At 43.4% G+C, this 22,799-nt stretch overlaps 1 protein-coding gene and 1 long non-coding RNA gene across 13 annotated transcripts in view; one reads left to right on the top strand and one right to left on the bottom strand.

Moving 5' to 3' along the window:
- Positions 1–22,799, top strand: part of NPRL3 (NPR3 like, GATOR1 complex subunit) — a 43,754-nt gene that overhangs the window by 784 nt on the left and 20,171 nt on the right. For 3 of the 10 annotated variants that reach the window (XM_054643742.2, XM_054643747.2, XM_077187062.1), the window contains exons 2-8: positions 1,119–1,188; positions 6,003–6,041; positions 9,408–9,537; positions 12,683–12,757; positions 14,754–14,928; positions 16,150–16,231; positions 22,387–22,524. In XM_054643742.2, coding sequence (XP_054499717.1) covers positions 1,119–1,188; positions 6,003–6,041; positions 9,408–9,537; positions 12,683–12,757; positions 14,754–14,928; positions 16,150–16,231; positions 22,387–22,524 — 709 coding nt within the window. The other 7 variants (XM_054643743.2, XM_077187060.1, XM_077187059.1 and 4 more) reach the window with 7 other exon arrangements.
- On the bottom strand, positions 1,171–14,795 carry LOC129127243 (uncharacterized). 3 transcript variants are annotated; one of them, XR_013184510.1, is made up of 3 exons: positions 13,378–14,795; positions 7,473–12,932; positions 1,171–4,526 (listed from the first exon to the last, which is right to left on the bottom strand). It is a non-coding gene; the product is annotated as an uncharacterized LOC129127243 (long non-coding RNA). The 3 variants fall into 3 exon arrangements; XR_013184511.1 differs by having other exon boundaries at positions 11,344–12,932; XR_013184509.1 differs by lacking the exon at positions 1,171–4,526 and having other exon boundaries at positions 7,361–12,932.

Genomic DNA, 22,799 nt, shown 5'->3' with positions numbered 1-22,799 from the left:
TCACACTCTGTGGGTACCTGCCATCCCCCCCACACCCCTCACACTCTGTGGGTATCTGTCATCCCCCCCTCACACTCTCTGGGTACCTGTCATCCCCCCCTCACACTCTGTGGGTACCTGTCACTCCCCCAAACACACCTGTCACACCCTCTCTGGGTACCTGGCTCCCCTCACTCCCTCTGTCCATGAGGACCTGGCCCCCCTCACAGCTCCCCATGGCACTCTGCACCTCTCAGCCCTTGCCCTGCCGTGCCCTCACTCCCCCCAGGTGCCCTGGCACCCCTCTCATCCATCAACTGAACCACATCAGTGCCAGGTGTCCCTGTCCACCTGGGGCAGGTGAATCCTGTGCGTTTTGGGAGCTGCAGGGAAAGGGAAGGAGGAGGCAGGATGAGAAGAAAGGCACTGATTTGGAAGAAGTGATTCAGTAAACCCTATAAGCTTTAACCAATAATGGGTAGGAATTGCAAAATTTTAGTCTGTGGTCTTGAATAATGTGCTGGAGGAGGTTTAATTTCTCCTGGAAAACAGGAGCATGGGATTATTCAGGTGCCAGCACTGCTTGCACCTCTTGCTTTGAGGCATGTGATTTGGGACAGTACCTGTGCGGTGATGGAGCTGTGTGATCTGGGTTGTGTGCTGGTGGCTGTGTGTTGGGAGAAGTTTAACTCCTCTGCTTAGGTTGTGAGACAGTTTATGAAGGGAGAATGATCTCTAATTCCCTTTCCATTTTTATAGGTGAAATATGAAAATATGGTTGTTTTTTTTTTTTTTTCTGACTGCTTCCCTGCCACCCCCCTCCTTTTTCTCTGCCACCCCTGCTTTTTGTTGACAAAGGATTTCCCTTCCTATGACTTTGGGAGCATTGCAATTGTCTCAAAACCTGAGCAATAAGGAGGGAAATTGCATTGGTCAGACTTTTACTTTTCCCTCTTGAACTTCAAACTGTTACCTGGGTCAGTTTCTGTGTATGTTTCACTTTCTCTTCTTCATCCCCTGGAGGATAAAAATTTTCTCCTATTTTTTTTTAATGTTCTTTTGAGTGAGAATAGAAAAACATACACACACACATTAAGCAGATTTTTCCAGGGTAAATTTATCTTTATTCTTTGCTTCAGACAAACCAAGGAGTCGATATGCTGTGAATGGCTCTGGTGACAGCACAGAAGATCAAGATGGGGACTCCAGGTAGGAGGGAAAACATTTCTTCTGCCTGAGAGGTTGAAATGGAGGAGAGGCAGCCTCCTGCTCTCTTGCCTCCTAGCTCCTAGGCACATTTTCTTGGATTCTATAGATGACAACCTGGCAAAAAATTCTTTAATATTGAGTTATGAGCAACTTAGTGCTTAGTAAAGAGGACTGTCTCACCAGGGAATGCTGCTGAATCTGTTGTTTCCTGGGCAAGATCAGCTATTCTTGCTTGTTAGAAAGGCAATATTGCCCTTTCAAAACTAGGAGTATTAATCCTTTGGCAAAATCCCACTTTTCTTTACCTGCCTACTCCTAACTGGATATATTTTTCAGTTGCCTCAACTTCTTCCCTAGCTCATGTAATGGTCTATTGGAATTGCTGTGCACTAATGAATAACTAATTTTGTTTCTCCAGACAGAGCTGCTGTTGTGTCAGTGGAGTGACACAGTGGCTCAAAAGGAAACTGACACTTGAAGAGAGTTTTTTAAGTACAGGAAATCAGAGGGTAACAAATGCACTGAAAATAGGCAGTGTGGTGTTCAGTATGTGTTTATTTATGGATGGACTCTCTAATTAGTTTTGCTGAACATTTGAAATCTGCTGCATAGTTCTAAATTTATCACTACTAGATATGAGAGAAATCTGGGAGAGAAAAAGGTTTTTTTGTCTGTTGGCCCACAGTTCACTAGCAGATCTTTTTTCTGATATGTATTTTTATTTCCAGTATTAATAAAAAAGAGGTATTTGCTGTTCTTCTCTTTTATAAGAGTACTAAAGAAGTAATCACCACTTTGTCAATGTAAGATTGTTGTTAACTTTATGACAGAGAATGGTTTAACTGAAATTAAAATCACCCACATGACTGTAAATATCCATCAGTTAATTTCATTTTCCAGGGCTGGGATCTTATGAAAACACATTTTGCTTGAGGTAATTTGTATCTCTTGCCATTCTGATGCCTTTGAAACCTTCAAGCTCAACCTTTGGTTGTGTGTGCAGTGAGTGCAGCATGGACAGGGCACAGCTGCAGGGGGAGCAAACCATGTGTATCTTTGGGAACTGGTGACTGGCTTGTCAGGCTGGGCTGTGGACAGCAGGAGAGCTCAGTGTTCAAAGCCCTGGCTCTAGAAGTTCCCTAGGTAGATTAAGAAGGTGTTGGAATGATACCAATTTCTGTCTGACACTGATTTGGCAGGTTGGACAAAGCCCTTCATGTGTGGCTGTGTTTATTGTATGTTGCCTGTGTTGCTGAGTTAGTGTGAGACAATATGTGGTTACTGCAGTGATGTAGGAAAAGCTTTTATCATTTCAGATGATGGTCAGGTGAGAAAACTGCTGGTGTTTTCCTGAAGCAGATTTTTACATTGAATGTGCTGGCATGTAACCTACACTAAACAAATATTTAGATTGTTTCATTGTAGTGATGTCCAGGACACCAGGCATGAAAGTTCATGCTTAATCTCCTGCTCAGGTATTTGTTACTAATAAAAGATTTTTTTCAGATCTGTCCGTATCTCCCATGCATATGGAAAGGGAAATAGAAGAGCAGCAGCATTTCTGTTGCTCTGAAAGTTTATTTATTCTAGATGCTGGGTATTGGAGTTTAGAACACTGCTGGTGCTGCTTATATGGCTGGGCATCTGTTTTCTGAAATTCAAAATCCCTTTCAGAACTGTGTTTGTTTGCAGTTTGATTACAGAAAGCTTTTTCCCAGCAGCAATGTAAGCATCACTCTTAAATCCCCTGCATCCCACACAACTCCTGTAGCAGTTAAATGTGTCCTCTTCAGTGGTACCTGCTAGTAGAAGGACATGCTGATGCTCTTTATATACTGAGTGTTGTTAATTCAAATTAGACAAGAGAAGCTTTGTTGGCAAAGTTTGTATTTTTCACTGACTGATGAGGTGGAAAAAATATGCAGGTTTTGAGTACACAGATGCTTCTTCCAGCAGAAGACAAAAAGGCATCTTCAAAACTGTGCAATGGATTGCTCCAACTTTGGTTTGTGTCAGGCAATTTTAGGAGTAACAGAGGTTGGTGCCTTGGAATAGAGGAGATTCCAAGGGGAGAGTGGAGACAGAGAAGTGCAGATCCCCTGGAGGGAGGGAGATGCACCTGCTTTGTAAGCTGGGAGAGGAAAGGAGTTTAACCTTCATATGCCATGGAACCAATATCGTCATTGATTTTTCCTCACCAACATTATAAATTTTTTGCTTCAGTGTGTGTGTTTTCATTGAAGATCAGGTTATAGAGACCAGGAATGGAGCAACTGGTTTTGTGAGAGCCATTCCTTCAGTGGCAGCTGCATCCCTGTAAGATCCTTCTGCAGTGCAGCAGTTCCCTTCCTGGACACTCAGTGCACGTGGAGAGAGTTCATCAGCACAAAGTCCAGTCTGTTTTCTGGTGGTGATGATTTTCTGTCTGAAATTATCCACAATAAAGTAATTTATGAAGTGGTTTTGTATTATTTTTGGAAGACTTCATCGAGGAAGAGTTGGAAAAAGGTTCTTTTCAATCCCTGCATGTCAGGAGCACCCATGAGTGGTTTTGGTGGCACAAAGTGAGGCTGTGGAAGTTGGTGGTATATGGCAAGTTTGATAATGTTGTAGGGTTGGGGTTTTCTCACTGCATGCTCAGTACAAAGGTTATTTCAAATTTATCTTGTAGCTGCAGTAGTTCCTAAGAGGGTTGGAGTCATCCTTTTTTATATTGGATGCCTGTCTTTAATTTATTAGTAATCTAGTACCAATTGTGTCCTAGGTAAGATTTACTGTTGTTTTTTCCCCATAGCTATTGGAACCCAGATCAATTACTTTGGAACTGACCTTTCTTAATGCTCTCAGGAGGGACAAAGTCAGATCAGTTTAGGTGCCTTAACTCCATTTCCATGTAGCATATTTGTACAGATAATTGGATTTCTTTTAGCCTCCAGGCTCAATTTCCTGATCATTGTTACGCTTTTTGGTTTTTTTTATAGACAATGGCAGCTTATTCATGATAATCCTTCCCCAGGTTCCTGGGGTGTGTTTGCTTGTATTCATTTCTGCTCAATGGGGCTGTGTTTGGGTCTGCAGAGTACATATTTTATTTCCTGCTGAAAGCAAGTTGAGCAGCAAAAGTGTTTGAGGTGTGTTGATGGTGGCCATGCAACAAAAAGGTATTCAGAAGACTGTCACTGTCAAAACAAATTGCTTGTCAAGTGTCTCTGTTGGCTTCTTCTCAGCCTTTCATCATTTGCACTTTTCCAAAACATCCTTCAGTTTCTGAGTGTTTTACCAGGAATACACCCCCTCCCAATGTTTATGGAGATGCCTGCCAGTCTTCTTTCTTTCCCCTGAAAAAATAGGAGGCAATAACTCCTTTGAAGCCATCAAATAATGCTATGTTAAATTGGTTTGAAATAGGTTTTTTTGTAGTTTTTTCTGAAGGTGGTATAGCTAGCAAGCAAATATTCTAATGAGGAGGCACATATAGTAACATATGTTACAGCAGACTTTGCATTTTTAGTAGCAGAGCTGACTAACTGAAGGAGTTCTAGCAAATTTAGCAAATGCTTCTGTTATAAAAACCCCAAGTTACTGACAAACAAGGGTTTGAATGTCCCTTTCTAACAAACAGTAGTTCTCCTGTGATAACATTTGTTTCCTGTGTCCCTCTTTCACTGGACTCCAGTGTTGTTCCTTGTATTTGTTCTGAAAGGCTTCCTTTCTGTAAGCCTGTGCTTTTCCATTCATGCACCCATTCCTTGAAACACCCTTCCTGTAATGTCACCCCATTGTGTAGTTTGTCATTTGGGCTCTCTAGGTTCTCTTTTCATTGTCACTGGCAGAAATCTGGGTTTTGTATTAAGTAATTGTTGGAGGTTTTCAGTTTGCCTCCCCTTTCTCATGTGGGTTAGTAGAAAGCTTTTATCAGATTAATTTTTCAGTAGATTTATGAAGTTGTTTTATGAAACAAGTCCTTTTTTAATCTTAATTGGGGGAAAAAGTGGCAGTTGGATGTTAAAATGGAAACAGGTGTTTCTGATATAAAAGTGAGTACAGGGGCTAACTCAGTCCTGCTCTGTACACCTGTTGTAAAGAAGGGTTTAGGATTCTTTGCCTTGAAAGCTTTTTCAATCCCCTTTTCCTAAGCTGTGCTTATTGCCTGGGGCACAGAGAGGGGCAGGGAAGGATTTCAGTGTGCTGTGAGTCTGGCCAGCCTTGTGTCTGCTGGGAGGATCCCTGCAGGAGCAGTGCTGGCTGTGTGTGCCAGGCCCTTCACAGAATCCTGCAACAACAAACACTTGGCATCCTCTTTTCCTAAGTCTTGTGGGTATGGAAGCTCTAGAACCAACTGGGAAGAGCTGTGGGTTGTTTGGGGCTGCATGGGAGGTTCTTTGGTGGAAATGATAGCAATAGTCTAGGAAAGAAACTGAGGTTTAGAATCTGCTCTAAATCAGGCTGCAACCTCTGCTGTTTCTCTTAAGGTAAGCATGAATTAAAAAGTGTCCTGGAAATCAGCTCCATAAATGCTGTGTACTGTGGGAAAACACATGGCAGCAGCCACTGCTAGTGCAAGGACTAAATTGCCTTAGTCTGTTTTCTCCATGCTGTCAAACAGCCTGCAATGTATCCCTGGAATTCACCTTCCATTAACTTTAGACTCTCCTCAACAGTTATATTTCCTTTACAGGAGTTTAACCCTTAATAGTTCATCCTTGTTTTTAATATTATCTCTTTTTTTTTCTCTTTTGTATTTTGTGTACTTGCCTCGTTTATTTTCTTTTGTTGTGTTTTGTTTTGTGTTTATGGCCATGTTCCCATTTCAGAGACCAATGTCCTCTAACTGATGAGCAATTGGTTTCAGGGTAAGACCAAACATTCTAAACAATCACCTTTGTCTAGAATGGCTTTCTTTTCTCACCATCCTTTTAATTGTGCTTTTGTTTCTGGTTTCTGTTTTACACTGAATGATGAGAAAATCATATGCTAAATCACAGTGTCTGTAGGAAATGTATTGCTAAAGGTTTGTTCCAGGATAATTACCAAGGTCCTACTAACATTTCTGTGCTTCCTGTAGGGAATCCAGAATGGGTGTGGCACTGTCCCCTCTGTGAACTGGTTAAAACTGGGAGGCTCTGGGAATGCAACAAGTATAGCCTTGGCATTGTAGTTATTCCAACAAGGAGCCCTGAATCAAATTGTTTTCTGAGGAGAAATGGCTTGAAAGTACAGCTCAGTGAGTAATCTATTTAATCCCAGGGTAATGATGGAGAGCTCTTTAGAGGACCCAGGTTTGAACAGCTGTGCTGGTTGCTTGTTTTTGGTGCCCCACTCAGCTGAATGGGATGAGAGAGGGAAAAGTGCTTAACTCAGGGCCCCAGAAGGAAAAAAAAAAAGCATCCCTAGTCCCTGCTTAACATAAACCTCACCTACATACTCGGATCCTGTCTGAACTACTTCAAAGAAAAATTCTTAATAAGAGCCTTGCTTTGAATTCCTGTGGCATATACAAAGTTACAATCCATTCTTGGGGGAAAGAATGAATTCATGTTTGAATCTTCCCCCCTTCTTTTCAATGTGCTGTTGCAATGTTGTGCTCTGGAGAGGAGTGGTAGAATATTTTAGAGAAATCAAAGCTTTTGTTTATTGTATATTCTTTCTGCCTGCTGAATTCCTTAGTACAGAAGAGGTTTGCTTCCCCCTGGAATTCACAATGCTCAGACTAATCTCATAAAAGGAGAAGGGTTACTGCCCAACTGCAAAACCTAATCTGCTTCTAGCAAACTCTTGGGCTCTGAGAAGTCAGTGTTTTTAGGTCATCTTAGCATACCCCAAAGATGGGAAAACGTGTGTTGAAATATTTAAAGTGTCATTTTTTAAGATGAGGTGACTAATTGAAGTAATGGGAATAACACATCTGCTGTTCCTCAATTTCCCTATTGTCCTGAGGCCTAAGAAATGTCAAAATTATGTAGAGCACTGGGGGTTAAAAAAACCCAGATGGCAAAACTATAAATCCAGGCTGTGAGAGGAGGAGAATGGGGCTGGAGTGCAGGTGACTCTTGGGAGAGCCTGTGGTGATAGGAGGTGCACCTGTGTCAGGGTTCTGTCCCTGAGCATGTCCTTTGGCTGCAGTTCAGTACTCTCCATACACAGAAGACCCTGGTAGTGAGAAAATCCTGAGGACTTTCCAAAATCAGCCTTTAATCTCTTCCTCCCCAAAGAGCCACACGTGAGGTAGGGCAGAGTGGGCTGTTGGTGTCAAGAACTCCCCTGGGAAACTGCTGAATTCCTACCTTTAGCACTACATTTATCTGTTAAAGGATCTGCTGGTGTAATTCCTTGTGGAAGTTATCAGAATGATCAGTTGATCAGCTCCCAGGTATCCTTTGCCAAGGCTGGAGGAGGGAAGGGTAACTCATTTCTTACCAGGAAGCCGACATTTTCTAGTTTGCCCTCCTTCTCCCTTCACCCCCCAAAACATATGCTCCTTTTGGATGCACTGCTGTTCCCATCTTCCTGGCTCCATGATGAGCCTATTAACGAGCTGCTGAGCAGGGCAAAAGGAGGAGGAGAAGCTCCCTGCTGTCATGGTGACTTTTTTTCCTATTTTGAATGTGATCTCCAGGGACTGTCAGTCCAGGTCCTGTTCCAGCGCTTTGCCCTTTGCTCCCAGACTTCCCAAGTTGTGCAGCCCAGTGGCTGAGGAGCATGGGCTCAGTGGCCCCAGGAGTCTCTGCCTAGTCTCTGCTTGCCCTTAGCTTGGAGTTTGGAGCAGAGCAGCCAGGGATTTGGATGTTTGTACACAGCTGCTCCTTCCATAAACCAAACATAAGCAGAGTGCTGTGGTCAGCATGACCTGTTTGTACAAGCACCAGGGGCTTTGGCAGTTTGGACCTGTGTGGTCCTTCATCTCCAGTATTTGTAAATAAAAGGAATTCCCCCTGTGTCCTTGAGTGCATTTGTCTTAATTTCTGTAGTGCTCCATGACTCAGAGGGAAGCAGGACTAAGCTACATTAATTGCTTCTCTGGGCATGGAGGGCTCACTTGTGGCCAAGAGATAAGGTGAGCACAGCACACACCCATGCCTGCCCTCCTCTCTGAGTGATACTGGGTTATCTGGGCTACCTGCCTGCTCTAGGGGGATGGTCTGGCAGGGGCACACATCCCTGGCTGTAAATACACAAAATGCAATAAACATTTCATTCTTAAAAACCAGCTCTCATCAGAAAGTGGTCTGAAATTCATTTGGTCAAGTAGGAGCTTCTATAAAACAGATGATGGTTCTCACTTGTTAATAACAAGCCTTGCACTGCTCCTATTTTAGAGCAACAAATTTACTCTAGCAGCTGAGTCCTCTTCCCTGTGGGTTTGGGCTTCACTGTCCCAGGGGACACCTTGAGGAAAACAAGTGTTGGTAGAGACCAGTCCAATGCTCTGAGGCCATCAGAGAGAGCAGTTGTGGAGTTCCTCCCTTGTCACACGGGATTTTTAGCTGGTTTTGACCCCTTGTGGGTTCTTGCCCTCCTGTCTCAGAGCTGCTGCCTTGGCCTCACCAGTCCAGAGCAATTCAGTAACCCCATACCTGGGCACTGGGAAGGGCCTGGCCTGTCATGAATGTGATTTATCAAATGAGAAAGCCCAGGTGAGGCCAGGGCTCAGCTCTTGGAAGGTGCCAGTGGTCTGCTGAGCACAGGTTGAGATCTGTTAAATGAGGCAGTTGGAATGTCACTGATGAGCTTTGGGAAAGGAAGGACAAGCATTGGCTGTGTTTCTTTTAATTGAATCAGCTCTTTTTTGCCTTCCCCTCTGCCATACTGAGTGGCTTAAAGATCTCTGTTGTGCTTGAGTGACAGGCTGTGTCAATATGTAATTGCTTAGTAAGTTCATTAACCTGCAGCTAAATCCAGGCAATGGCTAACTCCAGCTCTTTTTATATTTAAGCAAACTGCATCTAATCTTTTCAATGTATTTTGCTGAGCATGTAATTAAATGAGCATGACCCTGCAGTCTTTGTTGTGAACGCTTCCTGTTTTATAATTGTGATGATCTGAGGGATGTAATTGAGGGGTCCTTAATTTTACATAATTGGTGGTACTCCAGGTACAGCAATCCAGTCACAATTTACAACGCCTTAAAAACTTTGGAGTTAAATATATCTGTATTTGGAGGACTGTTTTGGGAGTGTGCTTTTTGAAAACTGCAATAACTTCTGTTTCTGCCCTTCAAGGTTTTCAGATGTCATCCTGGCAACAATTTTGGCTACCAAGTCAGATATGTGTGGCAAAAAGTTTGAATTGAAGATTGATAATGTTCGCTTTGTTGGCCATCCCACCTTGCTCCAGCATGCCCTTGGGCAGGTAGGTATGAGATCCCCTCTGGGGACCTGCCTTCCTCACAAACTGCCTGGTTTTAGTGAGGAAACCTGCAATTCAGAATGAACATGTTGGCTTTTGATCCTGCTTTTACTTCCTGATGCTCCAAGCTGTCTTTTACCTATTCTGGGTCAGTGGAGTGAGTGGCAAACTGAGGGAGCTGTCAGTGATCACAGAAACTCTTCTGGTTACTGTAGGGAAGCAGTGTGAGTAAAGAGAAGTAAAACTGGGCACTCCAACTCAAAAAGCTGCTTCTCACTATTTTAGTTACTGCAAGTTAGCTTTTAGCACCTCTAATTAGTGTGGCAGTTAAAAAAACACCACCAAAAACCTTCACAAATGCTAAAAGCTGCGTCAGCCTTGTTTGGCTTTTAACTTTTCCTGAGGCTGAAGATGATCCACAAGACTTAGATGGAATATGTAGGATGTTGAAGGAGATCTAGAATTTTCTTGTGGACCAAGTCAGGCTGCTGTTTGCATTGAGACCTTCCCCTATGGCCTGTATTTTAGGTGCTTAGAATGAGAGCAGTGTGCTGTCTGGGCTATGCAAAAGGCCCTGCTTAAATCCTGCAAAGAATTCACCTGCTTCTGTATTCCTGATATTCTCTGTCCTGTTCCTTCTTCCTGCTCAACTGTAGGAATGAACTAGGTTTTGGTAATTTCTGAATCCAACACTGATCCCTGTCACTGAACTTCTTTGGTCTCATTTTTCATTGAATTTGCTAAGTCATTCCTTTTTCAGGGGAAAAAGTCTGCTTGCCAATTCTGTCCTGCTTTCTGGCTATAATTAGAGGTGGAAACAGCTTGTTGGTAACTGCTGCATGATATTTAGAGGACCAGACTGCTTTAATCCCAGCGAGGAGCTGCCCTAAAGCATCAAAAGATGCTACTTTGGGAACTCAGTTGTGAGTCTGCAGGAAATGTCATGAAGGATCACCAAGACTCAGTCCTGAAAGGTTAAACTGTCTTGAAGACAGGATTCAAGTGTGCCCAAGCTGTGCAAATCCATCAGCAGTCCCAGACAAGGCAAGTGGTGAACCAGGCCCAGGGTCTGTATTGGGACCCCAGCCAGGAGCAGAAGGGGACAGGACAAGGGTGGGATGTACTAAACCAGGAGACAGACACAGATCCAAGGTCCATCCTGGACACAGCACAGCTCCAGGCCCTGGGCTGAGCTTAAATGGGGCTCCCAGGTCATGGACTTGGGGGGAAGTTGTGTGGGAACAGGTCCTGGCCAGGGCCATCTAAGGTGGTGCCCTCAAGGCTCTGACAGCAGTGGCCTGTTCTCCCTCAGATAATTTTTCTTTCTTTTATTCATCTCATCTGAAAGGTTCAGCTTCCTAAATGTGCTCTAAATGAGGCTGAAAATTTGTATTTGCATTTTTTTCACCACTTATTATTGTACATTCTTTCCAATCATTTTAATCCTAATTGCATGAAATGTCACTTCAGTTTGTCTAAATAAAATTGCATCTGGGCAAATAAAGTTATAAGGAGCTGTAAACACTTTTTTGTTACTTCTGAAGGAACTTCTTTTTGGGTGTGTCTCATCACCCTAGGAGGCACCCCAGAACTTTCTAGAGTCCAGAATCTTCGAGATGTGGCAGCCATCTCTGCTGGTTTGTGTCAGTGTAAATCTGGGACCCTCCTGCAGTTAGGAGGAACCAGATGGAGCTGCTTTTCCATGGAGCTCAGGCAGTGTCTGGAGTAACCCAGCAGCCTCTGCTTTGAGTTTCCTCAGAGTTCATACTGCAGTAAATTAATCCACAGGACAGCTCAGCAAATTCTTACCCTGATGAAATTCAGGAGTTACAAGAGCACAAACATTTAATCCTGTGTGCCAGATTGCTTTTTATGTAGCAATGTTCTGAACTCTTCAAATTCCTTCAGCATTTTCTTTCCCAGCTCAGTCTTCTTCTTTTTTTCTGGACATGAGTTGATATGAAATCTAGCCTGCATCCCAACTGATGTTAGTGGTGGTTGTTTCTCTGATTTTAAGGAAGGACCAGGATCAGTCCTTACACTTGGAAATTCACAAGATGTCCTGGAACCTGTAACTCCAGAACAGATTAACACAGTAAACTGCCTTTACCACTCTCCCATCACTGCCTTTCTGACAGAATGTAATTTTCACTTTAGGACAAAAAAAACCCCCAAAATATGTATCACCTCTTAGTTTTCTAAATGTAGAGCCTCCTGAGTGAAAGCAGTCAGATTTTGGAGTTCAGTCCTGAGCAGTTCAGTGCTGGTGCTTGGAACCTGTGGGGAAGGGCAGATGCTGCTCTGTGCTTGCCCTGGCTCAGGTGCTGCACATACTTAGGGTAGAGACCAACTTTTGTTTGGCCTGGCAGGTTCCAGCTGTTTGCTCTGGGGATGGGGTGGGTGTTGAGCAGGGAGCCACAGGGGAGGTGGGAATGTCCTCTGCATTTTGTGCTCCATCTTGTGGTGACACGTGCTCCCTTTGGAGCTGCTCTGGCTGTCCAAATTCCACTTGCTTGTCTCAGCTCCAGCTGTTTCTTCTCACTGGAAAGTTTGAATCTGCCTTAGGAATGGAGCTCTGTGCTACTAAGAGAATAGAGGGGCTGGATAATGTGTTTGAAATCCTGCAGGAAGGGAAAAAATCAAACCTTTTAGTTTAGTACTGCTGTTCTAGAGCATATTTTGTGTGATAAAAGCAGCAGCTTGTAACAGGATGGAATTTGAATGAGGATTTTAGGAAAGGAAGGAATAGGTGTGGCCTGAGATCTGTGCAATTCTGTTGACAGTACATCTGACAGTTGTGCTAAAACATTTAAACCTAAGGTCTCTAATGGTGCTAAATGTAATAACAGAGACACTAAGTAAGAGTGCTGTCTTAACTGACCCTCATTTCCATGCTTGTGTTTGGTTTAAGTCTTCACAGCTGCTCACCAAAGGCAGTGTTGTAGAGTAACTGTGACACTCCAGTTAAAAACAAAAGCATAGTTCTATGTTTTGCCAGTCATATTTGATGTTATATATTGATTTGTCTACTCTCTTTTCTCAGCTTGTTATTTTACTATATTTTTAAAAATTTTTTTACATTACTTTCCCTTTGTTACTGTCTCCAGCTGACACTAGCCAATGGGATTTTCTAAAAAATATTTTTCAGGTATCCAAAACTGACCCCTCACCAAAGAGAGAGATGCCCACCATGATTCTGTTCAACGTGGTGTTTGCACTAAGGGTAAGAACTGTCTCCATTCCATCTGACAGAGGGATGTGCCTTGGATGCATGAGACAATGCAGAAGGCTCACACTCCAGGCTTGTTTTGTGATTAATGGCCAGTGTTTGAAAGCTGCCTCCTCTCAGCAGTGAGGTCACTGTAAAGGGAGAGTGCCAGGGAGCAGCAGCTGAACAGCTAAATGAGAAGAAGGTACAAGTGAAGAATAAAGAGGTTTCAATGCTCAGCAAAAACCTAGAACAAATACATAGTTTCTGCCTGGAATTTTTTTCAGGCATCCTCTATTAACTAGGTGCTGGTGTTAAGGGGTCCTGGCTTGGCTAATTAGGTGTATAAAGCCTTAGAAATTTCATTATGTTCAAGCATTACTTGATTTCTGAGCTCTGGCTTTCTTTTCCTTTTTAAAAATAAAAGAGGGAGGTGGAATAGTTATCTTTGTGGAAATGGTTGATTTGTGCTCAACTGGATGTAATGTCATCATTTTAAAACCTCCAGCTCCATGCTTGTGAAAGGAATTTTTTTTCTTTTAGCACTGGCACTTTTCTTACCACTGGCTTTGCAGTGGTAACATGGACATGGCTTGTCCCCAGATGAGGAGCAAGGTTTCACACAGGACAAGTACCTGAATCAAGCCAGAAATTGTTTACAGAGCTCTGCTGGCAATCCAATGTTGCTGTGCTTTAGGACACTGCTGGGTCAGGGAGTGCTGAATTTACAATGGAGGAGTTGATTTTAGATTTCTCATGTTAAAAGATGTTGTTTTGGTGATTTGGTAAAGCCCTGTGCTTTGCTTGTGTAGATGCACCTGCAAACGCACACATTGATGCACACTGAGCCATGTGGCAGCAGAAGTGTGGAAACCAATGCTCCTTCATTCACAGTGAAGACTAGCCCACATTTTTCTGGAATCTAATTTCTAGTGCTTCTAGGAAAACTTGCTTTCTTTGCCCTTCAGCCATGAGATGATAGTGATTTAATTGTCTGTGTGATGCAGCACAAAATCCATTTGCCAAATGAGACACTCTTAGTTCACAGGGAGCAGTTGGGTTTCTGGAAAGTGTTGGGCAAGAAGCAAGTGGAAATTTTTTCCTGGGATGGAGCAGTGCAGTAGCTGGGTGGAGGCCCTCAGAGATAAAGATGAGTGTCCATCTGCAGTGGGCAGACAGAGCAGGCAAAGGCCCAAGTGTGATAATCAGCACTGATCCTGCTGTGTTTGAGCTTCAGGGCTACCAACGTGGCGTGACTCAGCAAGAACAGCAGAGTCAAAAAACTGATGAGTCACAGTTTGCTGGTTTCTGTGCCAAGTGGTCACTTGCCAGAACTTTAAATTCCTTTAAATGTCTTAACAAACATGAAGCAGCTGCTGACTCATGCTGGAGCTAGTGAATTCCCCCTCACCCCCCTTGGCAGCTGTACTGATGTGATAGATTTTTCCAGCACTTTCTTTCTGGGACTTTCATAAATGCAGTGTTGGCAATAAGCTATATTTGTGAATTTTTTGGGAGCATAAATCCAAATTAATTCAGATTTGGGATGAAAATATTGGTCATGAGCTGGTAATTGTTACCTAGTTACTGCCTTGTCAGTACATAGGACAAACACCAGTGTGGCAACATGGATTTAATGGGACATGTTAAAGGCACTGCAGCCCTTGTGCTGCCAGTGAGTTTAACCTGAACACTGGGATATTCTGCCTTTTCAAAAAGCTTGACACTGTCTTGTCTCACTGTGTGAAGTTGAGGTCTTTTCTCTCTGCTGGTAGAAGGCCTGTTAACAACTGGAAAAACAGCCCAGATAGAGCTATCCCTGTCCAGGTGTGGTGGTCCTTTCACACCCTTAGACGAGCTTAGAAATCCAAATCACATTTGGACACCTCCAAGCTTCTGCTTGCTCGTGGGTAGAGAAAATTCTGTTCCTTTCCAGTCAAGAGGCTGATTTTTGGTCTCAGTGGGAAACCATTTGCCTGTTCCCCATCATGGCTGTCCTTGCATGGCTCAGAGGCTGCTGGTGCTCCCGCAGGCCAACGCGGACCCGTCGGTGATCAGCTGCCTGCACAACCTGTCGCGCAGGATCGCCATCGTCCTGCAGCACGAGGAGCGCCGCTGCCAGTACCTGACCCGCGAGGCCAAGCTCATCCTGGCCATCCAGGACGAGGTGTCTGCCATGGCAGAGAGTGAGTGCTTTCAGCAGCAGGGGCTCTCCACTGGAATGCTCTTCAGAGAGGTGCTGCTTGTGCCTTCTTGCTTCTCTCGTGCCTCGGATCACTGGGAACAAGTTTTGGTGCTCTGTAGCATTCTGAGAGCTTTTCCCTGCATTTTGCCTCAGCCAAGTTCACTATCCCTATGCAGAGATGTGATTTTTAGAGGTGTGTGGTGGTGTTGCAGGGGTCCCAGGATGAGGGAAGAGACAAGAATGACTCTATGTTTTGACTCTATGTTTCAGAAGGCTTGATTTATTATTTTATGATACATATTATATTAAAACTATACTAAAAGAATAGAAGAAAAGATTTCATCAGAAGACTGGCTAAGAATAGAAAAAGAAAGAATGATAACAAAGGCTTGTGACTGAGACAGTCTGAACAGCTGGACTGTGATTGGCCATTAATTAAAAACAACCACATGAGACCAATCCCAGATGCACCTGATGCATTTTACAGCAGCAGATAACCATTGGTTACATTTTGTTCCTGAGGCCTCTCAGCTTCTCAGGAGAAAAAATCCCAAGGAAAGGATTTTTCATAAAACATGTCTGAGACAAAGGTGAAGTAGTTTCTTTGATTTCTTTGCTAGTTAAGTTCAGCACAATCTCTGGAGACTGCACTGAGCCATCATGTTTGCCTCTCCCTGTCAGGCTGACATGGAAGAGCTCCTGTGTGGCCAGCTTCACCCAACCTAGAGCAAGTTTTGCATGCTTTAATGCTGTCTGCTGAGTCACCAGACTCCTTATGTGGAAGCTTCACTCTTATGTGCTGTTACCTGGCTAGCAAACAGTTACAGAGCATTTTTATAGACTGTACTTGGACAATGCTCTGTAACTGTAATGCTCATAACAGTATGTACTATTTAAGGTGAACTCTGACAGTGATGCATTATCTTGCTGCAAGCATTAAAAATTAAAGCTAACATCTAGAAAAACAAAGCATTTAAAGTCATCATTTGTCCAATTTGGTTACATGTGCTTTACTGGGTTGAGGTTTAGCAAAAGTTGGCAATAATTCACTATTATCATTTTAACGTGTAACTTGAGCTATTGTAAAAGATTTGAAAGATAATTGTAGATTAAAATGATACAAATTCTGTCCCTAAGATACAGGTTGATACCCAGTGGGGGAAGAGGAAACTCTTTGATTTGAAGTCAGTTATTTGCTTTCTTGTTTTGAATCTTTCCATAGCCACAGAAGGGCCCCAGTCACCTTTTCATCACATCCTACCCAAGTGCAAACTGGCCAGAGATCTCAAAGAGACATATGACAGGTAAGTTGGATTTTAGCCTTCAGTCTTGGCTCATACTATGCTGTTTCTCATTGAAATCACTTGGCTTTGTTCCTAAGGATATTATCCACTTCCTTATGCTGTTAATCATTGGGATTTGGGTTTTAAACCAGGCAGAGCAATGTGAAGCCTGGAATTCAGGTGAAATGTTTGCAGAACTGCTATCCTAATCATAACCTTGGTCTGTCTTTGTTGTCTTGTTGTTAAAAGCTGATGATGCCTGTCACAGCTTTAAGAATTATTATTTTCTTCCTTAGCACAGGGCCACCTATTGCCAAGTGAAGTGTAGAACTGACCAAGGGCATCACAGCACTGGGGAAATGCTCTAAACCTGTAGCTAAGGGGAAAATGCTGCAGGAGCACTGATGGCAAGTCAGGTACTGGCCTGGCCCCATTTGTGCATGTCAGGACAGCAAATTTGGATGAGATGCTGAGACTTCCAGCAGAATGAAAAGTGTAACATGCTGTTTCTTGACTGGGCTAGAAGTTCTGGCAGAGCTTTCAAAGCAGTGTGGGGCTGTTGTTGAACTTTAGCAGGAGCCTGTGCCTGTCAGTGCTGCCTCCTGGGGCCCAGAGGCTCCTGCAGCCAGGTTGTGCTTGGGGAAGGGCCTGGACAGAGGGACACAGAACCTCAGTGTGGGGGAAGATGCTGTGCCCCTTGCTTGGGGTGTTTGTCAGGGATTCAGGGAATCAGGCTGGAGTTCCTCAGGGAACCCTTTATCCTCCCTGGGCTGTGGATCAGAGCCCTGTAAGGTAAAGCACTGGGAGCCTAAATGGTTTCATGATAGCAAAGAGCATCAGAAAACTTCTGCTAAGCTGCTCTTTGTGTTCCAGAGCTGTGAATTTCATCTTGTTTGAAGAAATGTTGTATGTGGTTCCACACACCTTGCACAAAACCTAAGTACTCAAGTTTAAGTACGAAACTTTTAAGGAAGGCAGTTTTTATGCAGCCTATAATTCTAATATTCCAGTTATATTTTTCTCTCCCTCTAGGGCTATGTATTTATGACTGGGCAAACCCTAATCATGTTTTCAAATATTTTAGGGACACAGTGACATCTTGTGGCATTTAGCTGTGACTGTAGCAACACAGAGCTCATGGACTGTGCTGATGTGAGCCTTCCCAGAGATAAGGAGGAATAAACAGACCATGGGGAAATGCACTTTGGTGCTGCCCCCAGCTGTAAAACAAGGCAGTTTCTCCCTCATTTAGGCATTGTGAGTGGGGAAGAAGTGGTGCAAGTTGGATTTTGACACTTCTGTATGACACTGTCAAAAGCAAATGTGAGACCTTGTTGGTGTTGGTAAAAATCTGAAGTGCCTGTGTGCTTGATTGGAAAGCTGTACTTGAAAAGGAGCTGACAGTGTTGTTGGGTGATAAGGAAATGTTCTGCAGGGCTTTTCTATTAATACTTCATATGAGAGCATAGGAAATATGCTTGTTATACCTGCAGTCAGATCAGCTGAGAGGAGCTGCAGCACCTTGCCAGGCAGACATAGATTTAAAATTATTTTTTAGTAAGGTAGAAAAAGCTCTAGAAATACAATTTTCTCCAGGATGAATTAATTATTCCTGTGTGGCAGCAGCTCTGGAGTGAAGTCTGTGTGGTCTTCTGTGAAGTGAGGGTTAGTCATAAGTTAGACATGGGGTTACAAAAAGAAACCAGATAGACAAGAATTCATAAAATAAGTCTTGTCTGTACTATAGGCACCAATCCTGCTCACAGTTGTAAAACTCCTGCTGTAATGAATATTTTATCCAGTTTGGACACCACATTTCAAGAGGGATTTAGGCCACCTAGAGAGTGTGGAGGAGTATGAATGACCTCAGAGGGAAGATGGAAAGATTTGCTCTGTTGCTTTTAAAGGAGAAGGGAGTGCTGGGAAGGGTAAACCTTTGGATGCATGCAGGGACAAAGTGCTGCTCTAAATTTACAGAGGCTTCTGGCATAGCCTTTGGCTGTGGGAGAGCAGCCAGTGGAGTGGAGAGAGCACTTTGAATTGCAGATGGAGCCCAGCTCTCCGTTTGAGATTTGCTCCAACCAGCATTTCCAAGTGCCTGCTGATTTCTGCAATTCCAGCCCAATTTCCAGGGTTGCTCCAGAGGTGCTGTCGAGCCCTTGGCTTCCTGTAGATGGTGCTGAGGTATTTCAGGCAGGACCCAGCATGTCCCTGAGCAAGTTGGTTTGTGCAAAACCACAAGCAGAGGAATATTTCTGCTGTTCAAAGTGTTCCTTGGTTTTGAATGAGATGCCTGAGTTCCATAAGGCAGGATCAGTACCCAGGACATCTTGACTAGCAATGGAGTGGTATTACAGTGACAGCTCAGAGCCTTTCAGCTTCTGCTTCCTGGGACATTTTGTCTCTAATGGAGAGAACTAGAATGTTTCTTTTTGATTAATTCAGAAAATTGAGACTCTTCATTCATCTTGTCCCCAAACTGAAGCATTGGTGTGGAACAGAAAGCAATGGTTTCTAGGCTCAAGAAATTTTTCAGGACTTCAGCACTGAAAAACTTATTGGTGTTACAATATGTGTCTCTTTTAAAGAGCTTTCACATAGTTTTATCTGCAACTGTAGATAATATGTGAGCTTGAGAGATACTAACTGCCTGTCTGGTTCTAGCAAATTTCTCTTAGCTTTGCACTGGAATAAAAGCAAAAGTGTGGAGAGGTTTTTGGGGAGGTTTGGATTGTTTGTTTCTTCTTTTTAATACAGAAAGAGCCTTTATAAATTTTTAGCCTAGTGAGACTCAGCTGTGTGGTAAATCTAGCCCATCTCAGCTCAGGGAATAATTCTATGAGACTTAATGTTATTTCTGTGGCTGTGCTGTAAAATAGAATCCAACTACAGTTATTTATCAAAGGACAGCCCTTTGTCCTTTATAAGGAAATGTGAAATCATTTCAAAGCTCTTGAGTAGTCACAACCTCTAGGAAAAACAAACTCCAAAGCTACAAGCTCACCTCACCACACTCAAAAACATGGGGCTAATTTCTGATATAAACAGGACAGATGTGATGTGAGGTGTGGACATGTAAAAATTCATAACTCTTTTATAAATGTGAAGTGGGATTTCTTTGTTTTGCCAATAGTAATGGAAAGGGCTGCAGTTCTGGGAGATGCTGGCAAACTTTCATGTTCTCATTTTGAGGCAGTAGCTCACAGCTCAGGACACAGCAGAAGAGAGCAAAAGAGCAGTGATAGCCCCTAAAATATTCCCCAGCTTCCTGCAGCTCTGGAGGGGTTTCTGTACGTTCTGCAGCTTTCAGCTGATGTCACTGCCTGGAATTAGCCCACAGTCCTGTGAGCCAGGGTAAATATTGAACAACCACAGCATCCTCTGATAAGGAGGTCCATGCTTTAACTACTTTTTGTGTTTCTTTCTATTTCTTCTGAACTTTGCTACTTCTTGTAGCATGAGATGTCTCATGGGCCTTATGATGGAGAGACATTAAACAGCTTTTTCCTGTTTGCCTCTCCCTGTCTCAGTTTTAAACTCTGTTATCTGATCATCCTGATCCTTGGCCATATCCCTCAGATCATTCATCAGGTGTTACCAACCAGAGATTAAAAAAAGTGTTGAAACAGAGTTTTTATGGAATAAAATGTCTTGGAGGGTTTAATATCCTATTGCCTGAATGTTTGTGTCTACACTGGGGACATTATTTAACTCTGCTCTCTGGCCAAGGGCAGTTGCAAGTGCTGCTGCTGGAGGGTGCAGCTTGTTCCTTGTCAAATTACAGACACTTAATTATTTTCCATCCAAGGAGGGGCAGGTGAAGGAGAAATTGTGTTCATAAAGCTATAATGCAGGCTGGAAATTGTACAGCTGAATGCAAATGCAGAAGAATAAAATTAAGATCCAGATCAGAACTGAAAATCTGGTTTTCTTGTTGTCTTTAATTCTAGGCTCTTGTTGTGTAGCGCACTGCAGACAAAATTATGTTGTGGAGAGTGTAATTATATAATTAAACCTTTTGCCTTAGTGCACTTGGACCAAACAATGAAAGGAACCAACTGGATCTTTGTGTGAATGTTAAACTCTGCAGGGGAAATGTCCCTGCAAGTGTTCCATGCTTTCATGCATCTCTGCTGCTCTTGGGTAACCTGTTTTTGCAACCCCAAGAGCTTTCAGGTGGTCTCTGGACTCGCTTGTCCCATTCCTTTATTGGCAGGTTTCCCCTTGTGAGGGTTTGGCCTGGGAGATGGTGTGGATAACCACAGCTTCAGCCCTTTTCCCTGATGGATTTTGAGGGAATCCAGCTTTATCTGTCAGTTGTTTGTGGTGGATAAGCAGTGTTACTGGAGCTGCAGCATTTAATGAACTAAACCAGAGGTGTTGGTGCTTTGCATGTTCCTTCAGGGCTGGGAGCCTCTGAGCAGATCAGAGCTGGTGGGGCCAGAGAGACACTGGATTCACCCTCTCAGTGCCTTTTAGAAAGAGGAAAACACACAGTATCTGCTCCCTTTGCAGCTTGAAAAATCAGCATTTTCCAGAGTTCCATGCAAGATTTGAGAACAAAACCTTTTGGGAAGTGCTGTCTGCAGTGAGATGTTCCCAATGGGTCTGATCATGTGTGAGGTGGGAGGGGATGCTGTTTGCTCCCTCACCACTCTCTTGTGGTTTGGTGAGTAGTTGCACCAGCAGCCAAAGCTACCCAATGTTTTTGTTTAAAGCTGAAATTTCTGCTCTCTCCAAACCCCCTCCACAGCAGATGAGCTTGAAAAAGAGCATGTTAGTTTGTGACCTGCAGTTGAATGCTGGTTAAAAATGGTTAAACCACCACATAAAGACTTTTCCAGCAGTATATTTGCTCCTGGCCTGTTTCTGGCATGTTTTTTAATCTGTTTTGTGTAAAGGGGGAAATTCATGGCAGTTATTGACATAAAAGTCAAATTGCGAATCTCAACACACTTTGAATTTAAAATTCAGGCTGGAGTTTTCAGAGTGCAAACTTTGAAATTTGATTTTAAGCCAAAAAGTGTTCTTTGGGAAGAAAGTTTGAAATTGAAGGGCATTGACAAGTTCAGTTCTCAGGTGTAGAGCTTGAGATAGATAAGTTTATGTGTTCCTAACTCATGAAAAGGTGTGGTGGGCCTTGCTGCTTCCTCCCAGCACAGCTGTTCCCAGGCCAGCATCCCCTGCCTGTGGAATGGGAATATTGTGAGGGTTTGCAAGGTGGTGCTGCCTTAACTTCTTATGGTACATTCCCCATTTTGAGTAAATATAGTTCCCTCCTGAGGTGGATTCCACCTCTTGTCTGGACTGGCAGACTTCTGTAAAATCACCTGAATGATGATCCTGGCTCTAATCTCCAGCTTTTCTGTTTAGTTTTGTTGTTGTTGTTGTTGTTGTTGTTGTTGTTGTTGTTGTTTTTTGGGGGGGTTTTGGTTTTTTTGTTTGTTTTTATTTGTTTATTTTTGTTTTTTTGTTTTTTGTTTTTTTTTAAGTAAAAGAGGCTTACTGTTGCTTTCAGGCCGACTGCCAGGGTCTGACTTTATTGTCTTTATTATTCCTGGGACATCCACTGCTTCCACTCCAGTCCTGTTGGCTGGAGTCAGCTGAAGGGCTTAGCTTAGTCCCTGTGGTTTCCTGGAGTGAAGAAACCATGTAACAGGCACGTTTGTGATTTCATGTCACAAGCAGGGACAGGTTAGTAAGGAAACAAACAACCTAAGCAGAAGACAAGGAGGCTGTTATTGTGGAAATGTGCTGCTTGGAACAGCCCTTGCCCAGTACAGACATCCTCTTTTCTTTTTGCTTGGAGGAGAAGATGGAAATTGGAGATGAAAACTGTGCCCAGTTCATCTTTGCAGCTTTGGCCTAGAGAATTTTCCTTTGCCTTGCAGTAGATCTTGAATAAACTACTTTAACTTGAGACACTGCTGCAATGTTAAGGGCAGAGGGAGCAGAAGGTCAGTGGTGAAGTCTCTCAAATCTCCCTCAAATGCTGTAGGGGATGGTGCTCTGTATGTGCAGCTGTCAGCTGGTCCTCAGCCAGCCTGGGCACAGACAGAGTGCATTCAGTCTTTTCCTGTCCTGATCTGATTTCTGTGCAGGGGTGACCCTGGACCACAGTTTTCATTTGTGATTGAGGGTAAATGCTGTATGGATTGATTGCCTTCCTGTTTTAGTCTCTGCACAACAGGGGTGGTTCGTTTACACATCAACAACTGGCTGGAAGTGAGTTTCTGCCTTCCTCACAAAATCCACTATGTTGCCACCAACTTCATACCCCCAGAAGCAATTGAGAGAAGTCTGAAATCCATCAGGTAAGAGCAAGCTCTGCCCCTCAGAGTGTGGCCAGTCCTTGCTCCTGTTCCAAGGGTGGTGCTGCAGATGTCTGAGGTGGCTCAGGCAGGGGGATGGTGTGACTGGGCTGTGGAGGAGGGGGGCCTGGGCTCAGACAGGGCTCCCAGAATCACACAGAATCACAGAATCATAGAATCACAGAATCACAGAATCATAGAATCACAGAATCACAGAATCATACAGAATCACACAGAATCACAGAATGATGAGGTTGGCAGAGACCTCTAAGATCCTC

This window comes from Agelaius phoeniceus, chromosome 16, assembly GCF_051311805.1.
Source record: "Agelaius phoeniceus isolate bAgePho1 chromosome 16, bAgePho1.hap1, whole genome shotgun sequence".
In the NCBI taxonomy this organism is placed as follows: domain Eukaryota; kingdom Metazoa; phylum Chordata; class Aves; order Passeriformes; family Icteridae; genus Agelaius; species Agelaius phoeniceus.
This window is presented reverse-complemented; position numbering and strand designations above follow the sequence as displayed.